The sequence below is a fragment of the Octodon degus genome, unplaced genomic scaffold (genome assembly GCF_000260255.1).
Source record: "Octodon degus isolate 3935 unplaced genomic scaffold, OctDeg1.0 scaffold00007, whole genome shotgun sequence".
NCBI classification, from domain to species: Eukaryota; Metazoa; Chordata; class Mammalia; order Rodentia; family Octodontidae; genus Octodon; species Octodon degus.
In genome coordinates, this window is record NW_004524583.1 from 24454280 (window position 1) to 24463719 (window position 9440).

General features: G+C 47.3%; 1 protein-coding gene across 2 annotated transcripts in view; it reads left to right on the forward strand.

The window, feature by feature from the left end:
- The window catches only part of Peli2 (pellino E3 ubiquitin protein ligase family member 2), a 158284-nt gene extending 150445 nt beyond the window's left edge, over positions 1-7839 (forward strand). For both annotated transcript variants that reach the window (XM_023703104.1, XM_023703103.1), the window contains 3 exons: positions 1223-1420; positions 2720-2908; positions 5351-7839. In XM_023703104.1, the coding sequence (XP_023558872.1) occupies positions 1223-1420; positions 2720-2908; positions 5351-5917 (954 nt within the window). In that variant the 3' untranslated portion in view covers positions 5918-7839. The remainder of the gene's footprint in view (positions 1-1222; positions 1421-2719; positions 2909-5350) is intronic.
- Positions 7840-9440: the final 1601 nt, after the last annotated feature.

A 9440-nucleotide genomic window follows, 5' to 3' on the forward strand; every position in this document is an offset into this window, starting at 1 on the left:
GACCAGCGTAAAAATGCCTTGGAATTGACTTCCCAGAGCTTTTACATACACATCTCAGGTCCTCTGTGTTCCTCTCCTTGGAGCTTTGAAGGCAAAGTCACTGTTGTTAAGAGACGACATTAATGAGTTTAGTGAGAAAGTCTTCATTTACATATAAATGTTTTTCCTTTGAGAAGGCTCTTTGGTACCTGGAACACTTATCACTGTTAACAGCTCGTGATTCATAGAACATCAGGGCAGAAGTGTTTTATTGTCCCATCTTAAGGGTTTCCTTATTTGTAAGCAATACTTTTCCTAGAAGCGAAACCTGTTTTATGTGAATTTATTGAGTAGAAAAAGCCTTAGAACTTATGATTTTCCTAATGAAATGTATTCCTTCTGGTGTCATTTAAATCTTACCAAGAAAAGTGAACCAACACAGTATTCTTAGCAGCTTTTGAGGCTTCCACAAGGGAGAATTCTTAAAGTCCACGCCTGAGGTGCTGAGAGCGGATTCTAAGTCGTGCTTGCTCCTGCTCCGTGAGCCCCCGCACTGCCCTCCTCTGCTGTGTGTGGCAGGCTCACCTGGGCCTCGGGGGCTCCCGCTGCGCAGGGCCAGGACTCCGGTAGATTTACTCCGCAGCCGAGCAAGAGCTCTTGCTGCTCTCTGGACGCACAATAGAAAACAAGTTAGCCATCAAAGTAGTATTTCTCCCAGAACCCAGGAAAGAAAATCTAGAGGGTAGGGGAAGCTTTAATTTTTCCTCCAGAATAGAATATGAAGCTTTCTCTTAAGAGCTAAACTCTGATGGTGACAGACGCAGAGCTCCAGTCCAGGGCAGGAGGCACTGCTGACCTGTGGCATCGCCGTGCTGTGCCCCTCTGCTGTGGCAGGAGGCTGGTCTCTGGTCTCGGGCTTCCTGTTCGCACCATAATAAAGTTAATCTTAAGTCAATTTGTTATTTAAAAAGAGCTGATGGTAGGCCAGGGATATAGCTCAGTGGCACAGGTGTCTGCCTGGCAAGCACAAGGTTCCGAGTTCAATCCTCAGTACTGCAAAAAAGTAAATAAAAGAGCTGATGGTTACCGTAACTTCTTTCACTAAATGAGAAAAGGCATGCACTGGGTGTTTGTCATTATGTTCTGACCCTCTGACCTGAGGGAATGAACACCTGTTCCCCGTGAAGAAAATGCCGTGTGCTGATGCTGTCCAGGAGAATCATGAGCGTGTTGGTTTGTCCAGGTGGGCAGGTCAACCGAAAGCCCCATCGACTTTGTCGTCACAGACACCATTTCTGGCGGCCAGCCCAGCGACGAAGCCCAGATCACGCAGAGCACCATCTCCAGGTTCGCCTGCAGGATCGTGTGCGACAGGAGCGAGCCCTACACTGCGCGGATATTCGCCGCTGGCTTTGACTCTTCCAAAAACATTTTCCTTGGAGTGAGTACTGGTGATCCCTACGCAGCCTGAAGAGAAACGCCCGTTATCGCAATAGGGAGGATTTAAATGCGAATTGTGGTGCCTGTTTGGCTTTCAGATGGCTCCTTATAGGTAAAAATCTGAAGACTGTGTAACAGCACCCATCATTTGTTACGTTTGTGTATGTATTATACTATGGACAACAGTCACTTTGTTATAGATTATACATTCATGTTATGTATAATGTATTTGTGGTAGATTTACTTGGTTTATTTTAGAATGAAAATAAATGGCTAAATCTAGATCATTAAGGCTCAGGGGAAAATATTAGGGAGTTATTCATTCAAAAATGTTTTATTGACATTTCTTTGTATTCTGTACTAGATGGTACAGATATGGATCACAGAGAGCAGAGGGCCCCTCTTGGGGTTTCCTTCTAAAAGAACCCCAATGTTTCAGTGATTCTGTGGCTTCACTGCAGTTGGATACAGTTAAAGGGAAGAATCCTGGTCATTGTGGCCTCGCCAGTAATAACAGGGTTGTCCCCACTGATTGGAAGTGCCCCGAAGGCCAGCTGCAGAGCCCTGCCCTGCCGTCTACCCCTCTGCCTGCCACCTCCATCTCCCCAGGGCTGGCCCCCACGGGGCTGCTTCCGCCTCCAGCCCCTGCAGCAGGGCTGCCTGGGAGAAGCAGAGGTGCAGGGCCTTCCAGCTGACCCAGCCTCGGGGAGGGGTAACGCTGCCGTGGCAGTCACGTGCAGCAGAGCCCCTTCCCCAGCCCCACTGTGAGCCCCTGCCTGGGCTTTCGCCAAGAAGCGCGAGAGTGGCCGTGGCGATTTGGGCCATGAGAGTGTGCCCGGGCCCTGTGCCCCCACCTCTGAGCAGGTCCACATTGATTGGTATGAAAACAAATGGCCACACCTTGTCAGCTTAACATTCTGTGTAATTTTGAACTTTGGACAAGGAGCCTTTTTATATACCTCCTTCTGCACCCAGATGAGGACTGCACAGAGAGCGCACTTAGTAATAGGACACCGAAAAAGGAGAGAGGCTGGCTTCCTGGACGTGGAGGCTCTGCACCTTGAGGGAGATCTGAGCATCGGCCTCTGTATGCACCGGAGGTGAAAATGTGAATCCGGTGATAAACCATTCATTTTAGCACTTCTTTCATGCTGTCAGAATAATTGCACCTTTTATCCTGTAAGGGTTACATTTAAATAGAAAATGCAGATTTATCCCTCTCCTCCCCTCTTCCTCTGCCCAGTATCATAAAGATTCCCCTTGTTTCCTTGTCACCTCAGTGTGTTCTTCTGCCCCACAGGAAAAGGCAGCAAAGTGGAAAAACCCCGACGGCCACATGGACGGGCTGACCACCAACGGCGTCCTGGTCATGCACCCGCGGGGCGGCTTCACCGAGGAATCCCAGCCGGGGCTGTGGCGAGAGATCTCGGTGTGTGGGGACGTGTACACCCTGAGGGAGACCCGGTCGGCGCAGCAGAAGGGCAAGCTGGTGAGTGGGTATAGCCAGCGCATGGGACCCAGGGGACCCCGTCCCACAGGACCTGACGCAGCAGGAACACGGAACTCAGCCGCCGAGCGCGCCAAGGTGGGAGCCGGTCTGTTCTTCTCCATCTTAGGGACGTCATCTTCGTTCTTTACCTCGCCATGCCTTTCTGCTGAAATCTGCTTTATGGAGAACAAACCGAGAGCACCACTTCACAGATCCAGAAAAATCTGAGCACTCTAGGACCAATTAGTGAGAATTTTCAGTGAAAGAGTAAGCGGGATTTTGTAGAATTCAAGAATAGTGAAGTGTCTTTTTCTTAAGTTCATAGTAGAAAATTAACAGAGAATTCTTTGTGTTGTTCTCCAGAGTCATAGTTACAATTTTTTACTGGAAATAACTCCGGCTGTGCTGACTTGGCCTATTGATGTTTTGCTGTAATCAACACCACTTACCTCCTGGCTTGATATAGCTGGGCTTGGTCCTTCTTCAAGATTTTATTTATTTATTTATTTATTTATTTATTATTTCGTACAGGGTCTCCCTGCGCAGCTCAGACTCATAGTGATCCTCCTGTTTCAGCCTCCCCAGCGCTGGGGTCCCAGGGTGCACCACCACGCCCAGCCTTTCAACAACATTGATTTTAATTCTTAGTGAGCTTGAGGCCTCTGACCTTGCTGTGGCCTGTAGCACAGCCTCAGACTCTTCATAAGCTTCCCACTTGTACTTCAGGGAGAACCTAGCGCAAGAGGGAGCCAGAGCCTTTTTCTAGAAGGTGGGGAAGAAGGAGTTCTTCAAAACTCCCTTAGAAAAATACCCAGGGAAATGACGATGAGGTCCAGTACTTTTCTGAGAAGATAACTAAATATTTATGGGCTAGAAAAAGCAGCAGAGGCCAATCCAAGCAGGCCAGTGCCTGCCTGGGATGCTTTTCTGCAGGGAGAGCAGCCGCCCCATTCTGTTTTCCACACCAGGGTTCAGCTCTGGCATAGCCTCACACCTCCTGGCATTGTGGCTAAAAGCCTCTGAGAAGCATTTTCTTCAGAAGCCAACGTCAGTAATTTGTCAGCCACTTTTCAAGACGTTGTTAATGAAGTGTGTAAATCAGACCCACATGTGCAAACGTTGTATTGTCTCACTAGTGAAAGAACCTGTGAATGGGTAAATAAAATCTGTAAGATACAATAGATGCTATGAAAGGGAAAGAATCTGTTCAATGGGAAGGAAAAACTGGGATTAAGAAAAGGACAAAAGAAAGAAGGGAAAAACATATATTTAGGTATATGTGAAGGATAGTTTGGATAATTGCACTGCTAATCTATTAAAAGGAGCAGTTAATGTTTTGTTTTTTGCGGAACCGGGGATTGAACTCAGGCCCTTGCGCTTGCCAGGGAAGCGCTTATCCCACTGAGCCATCTTCCAGGCTCCAGCAGTTAATGTTTAAAAAAATTTTTTTTTAATTCTTATTTTTATTTTTTAATTTCATATAGCTTCCTTTTTGTTTTTGTTTTATTCTTTTTTAAACAATTTTGCACATTTATATCCGATAACCTAAATAATTAATTTGAAGAAAACATTCAACACAGCAACCATTGTTGAATTCCTGTTATTTAATGAAATTTTGTATTGTTTCTAATGATTTTTTTTTTGTTTTTTGCTGTACTATTTTGTATTCTTTAAAAAGAAAATAAAAACGACTTTGTCTCCAATTGCTGGATAGTTTTACACAGGCCTCACCCCATCGGCCACCCCCAGCTGTGGGCTCCTGAGGACAGGCCTGTGCTCTGCTGGTCTCGTACACTCAGGGCCCCACAGGCTCTGTCTGACCCAGGGAAGCAGTGGTCCATTCCTGCCCACCACGCCTCACTGTGCTGCTCATCAGCTGTTGACTGGACCTGTACGACTTGGTGTGTGACACAGGGATCCTTGGAAACCATGGGCTCAAAGTGAAGGACACGGCCTCAGACCTTAGGAACAAAGAAGGACAGATTTGAGGAGCGTGTGAGGCAGGCAAAGGGTCACAGGAGTGTGCGGTACACTTTGGTAATGACTGCAGGCCTGAAGGGCTCCTCTTTGTGGGCCATGGTGAATCTTCATAGGGTGCCCTGCTAGGACATCTGTGGCCCTCATGAGATCTGTCAACTTCCAGAGTTGCAAATAAAAACAACCTAGGAAGATTCATGAAGTCCAGGAAAACCACAGCTAGCTGAGCTTATAAAGCCAGGTCCACTGTGCGCGCAGCTTTGTACCCTGGACAGATGTGATAAACGTGGTGTGCGGGTAAGGAAACTGAGGCTCCGGGAGGAGAGGCTGCTTCTCTGCTCCTGGGACAAACAGCCCCTCCTACATCTTCAAACGTGACATTTTGTGTGAGAGGAAAGTTGGTGAGATTTGCTCCATGGTTTGCAGGGTTTTGCTTTCAAACAGTGTCTGTCTATTCTGGTGCAGGTGGAAAGTGAGACCAACGTGCTGCAGGACGGCTCCCTCATTGACCTGTGTGGGGCCACGCTTCTGTGGAGAACGGCGGACGGGCTTTTCCATGCTCCCACACAGAAGCACATCGAAGCACTGCGGCAGGAGATCAATGCCGCCCGGCCCCAGTGTCCAGTGGGGCTCAACACGCTGGCCTTTCCCAGCATCAACCGGAAGGAGGTGGTGGAGGAGAAGCAGCCTTGGGCGTATCTCAGCTGTGGCCACGTGCACGGGTACCACAACTGGGGCCACCGCAGCGACACGGAGGCCAATGAGAGGGAGTGTCCCATGTGCAGGACTGTGGGCCCCTACGTGCCTCTCTGGCTGGGCTGTGAGGCGGGATTTTATGTGGATGCGGGCCCACCGACTCATGCTTTCACTCCCTGTGGCCATGTGTGCTCAGAGAAGTCTGCAAAGTACTGGTCTCAGATCCCGCTGCCCCACGGGACCCACGCGTTCCACGCCGCCTGCCCCTTCTGTGCCACGCAGCTGGCCGGGGAGCAGAGCTGCATCCGACTGATTTTCCAGGCTCCAGTTGATTGACGCCCTTCACAGTTACTCTGTAGCTCTGCCTTTCTGTAATGCTGTTGGCAGAGGGGAAGGCAGACTAGGCTGGCTGGGCAGGAGGGGACGCAGGGCGTGGTGTGGAAACATGGCGGCAGTGTCGCACACCCCGCGGGCATCGCGTGGTCCCGACTGCGGCCATGTCCTCAAAGTCTGCCCAGTTAAACCATAATCTCTGCGTGATCGTTAGCGGTCAGCTGCCCTGCTCTTATTTTTAACCTTGGGCTTTTAACCAGGTATTTTCCCTTTGTAAACTCAGACACAATTTTAAATCCTCTCTTGCAAGCATACCAGAAATGTGTTCACGTGTTATTGGCTAGTAGCGTACAACCTTGGTGTCACCTGAGGACACATGGTGTCCACACTCACTGCCGGTGCCCGGCATTCAGTCCCGGAGCAGACAGACGTGGCTGATGGCCAAGAGACCTTCAGGGCAGGCACCTGTCCTCAACTATGGGCCTTTTTTCTGGTTTATTTTACTGGCGATTTGTGGAGAGGGAGTATTCATCTGCGACTGCAGGTTTTTCCTACGGTAATGGAATTTACTTACCCACCCACGTCAGTTATTCAGCATTCCAAACAAAGAACTTTCCATGATGTTTTAGTCTGCATTTTATATTTCTGCTTCATACACTTTGTCCCCAACCCTCATCTTGCATGGCCAGAGCTGCTTGATTAGCTGCACACAGCAGCTCTTGGGTATCAGTACGCAGCACTGTGGCCGGGCACTGTGAAGCCAGCCTCACCCACACACGGAATATTCGAGATCTGGGAGAGTTCAAAGTGCACTTTTATGTTTTAAAACCACTTGTTGGGCTTTCCTTGGCTGTTTTGTCTTTAAGGAGTCAAAATGCTGTGAGTCCAAAGGCCACACCCTGCAGCAGTGCAGGCCCTTTTGTCTGCCCACTTCGCACCATCCGTCCCCTTCTTTTGCAGCTTTAGGAGCCCTAAGTTTTCACAGTGTTTGCAAATGAAACTAGATTTAAACGTGATCATTAGATATCCCCAGAACCGAATGGCACCTCAGTGGAGATCACTTGAGATTCCTGACTTAGAGCGAAGGAGTGTTTCCTGCGGAATAATTCAGTCAGAATTTTCTGTATGCTTTCCCCGCCCCTCTCTGTCGGCGTCTTTTCATTTTGATGAATAATTCCTGGGTGCTCATTTTTGTGCTCAATACCAGAGCACTGTTTCCAAAAACCGCAAATTGGGTGAGCTGAGATAGGCCCCTGCATGAGGAACAAGTGTCCCTTTGAAATAACGTCCTCTTTGGTGGATTATTGCAGATCTGAACTACATTTTTTAACTTTTGTAAATATATGTAATTTATATGATTCTAATATACTATATTCATACTTGAATTGGTTTTCCCATATTTTGCCTATTGGCAAGTATTTTGCCTATTTTTAATCATTCTAACCTGTTTGAATACTCTTTTTTCTTAAAGTGATAAGATATATATCTCTTAATTGCTGCTGCTTAATTTAACTTAATATTTTAAAAGGTCAGCCTGTCAGTTTTAAAATAGCTTTATTTTTCAATGGAGATCATTGTTTAGGATGGGGTATTTTTGTTCGGGTAATTTTTAAATGATGTGGAAATCCGACAGTAGTCCTCTTCCTGATCACCTCCTCTGTTCTGTGTAGTTTACCTGCAGACACACGATAAAATGTGATTGCCCACAATGATGTATTGAACACTGTCTGGCCTAGTCTCCAGCTGTCCCTGAGAGAGTGTCTTACAGTGTAATCCTTGGGCTCCGAGCACGGCTAAAGGAGGCACTTCCTCCTTTGTCTTACTCTATGACCTGAGGATTTCTCATACCCCAAGCTCATCAAGCTCGTCTTATGGGGTATGTGGCCTTGCACCCCAAAAGGCTGTATCTCACTGACCAAAAAAAAGGGTTGCTTTCTGGTAAGTTGTGCCCTGATACCATGTTTCCACATTCTTAAATATGTCTATCAAATAATTGTGCAGATAACTTATGCCCCAAATAATTATGACCTGTAGTAAACCCAAGATGGTTTAGGTACAAGCTGAAATGCGGGCAGTAAATTCTGAGCTCTTAGAAGGAGTAAGAGTGCCACACTTGGTCGGCTTCGCACCTTCTTGGGTCCCCCCTACCCTGCCCAAGCACCCACAGAGAGTGGCGCAGCGGCAGGATGGCAAGCCGGGCTCTCTGACTTGGCTACTTGGAGCACTTAGATGCCCTCATAGTTTTGACTGGTAAGATTTGTTTTCAGATTTGAAAGCAGTTCAGTTTGTTAAAGAACTCTGGCTCAGCAAAGTTGAGTGATGCAGCTGAGAAAAGGAGCCTCCAACATCTCTTCTGCCTCTGCCTCACTGTCACATCCTCACAGGACCAGAGCGGCTCCCCCGACATGCGCGCCCAGGAGTTGCTAGCCAGTGGGCCTGGCTGAGATGCCTTTTTTTAAAAGGTTCCCCAAAGTAAAGCCCAATCATGTAGTCCCATGGATAATTTTTTTTTGGTTGCTTGTATCAGTTTATTACAAACAAAAAGATTCAGAGTGGATGGTGTACAACTCTGAGTATTTTTCTAGTCGGGAATTTTTTATTAATAATCGGTGCTGCCGGGTCATGCATGCCGCAACACTTGGCGTTTCCTTCATTTGTTCCACTTCTCGTAGAAAGGGCTACAGTTCACACGGCAGAGGACTATTAAGCGTTCTGAGTTGTTGTTGTTTTTTTTTTTTCTCTCCCAACTGTGGCCCAAAAGAATTAAAATCTTTTAATATAAATAACATATTTATCATTCCTCAGTAGTTATTAATGATAGAGTTCGGTACCTTTGTGCCTCAGGGAAGCCACGTGTTAGAACTGGTTTTAGAAATTCAGGGTTAGGGTTTAGAGAAAGGAGAAAGCCATTGGAAAAATGATGGGCTCCAGGACGGAGACGAGAGACTCAATGCAGAAGCGTGCCAGGACCTGGCATGGACGTGATTGTAGTAGAATTTATTTTCCAGGACCAGTGGGGAAATCGTTTTAAGTTATTATATGTACTGTATTAGGAAAGTTGAAAACTTTTTCATCAACTTCAATGCCTTTTACTTTTGCTTACATAGAAAAACGCAAGCCTCTTGTTACTTGGGAGCTCAGTATTATTCGGGCACTTTAGGAGTGCATTTATGCATAATTTAAGTATAGTGTGGGTTATAGACTTGTCTGTAGTTCTGCTTTCGCTTAGCTTGTTTGTTCTGTCGAGCCCTTCTGTCCACTGGGTGTATGCGAGAGATGTGTGACCACACGGTGTCGAGCCGCACTGTCCCCGTGTGAGCTTGCTTCCTGACAGAGGAATTTCTCAGACACACCGGGGGACCTGGATCTGAAGCCAGTGCCACTCCGTCCCCTTGGCTGACCATCTCACGTCCCCACAGTGTAGCCTTCGCAGTGCTGAAGTTCCTCCTCCAGGACTAGACAGCACTGTTCTGTTGGCTTTTCTTTAAGACACAAAGACAAAGGAGATAACTTTAGGATCTTTTTC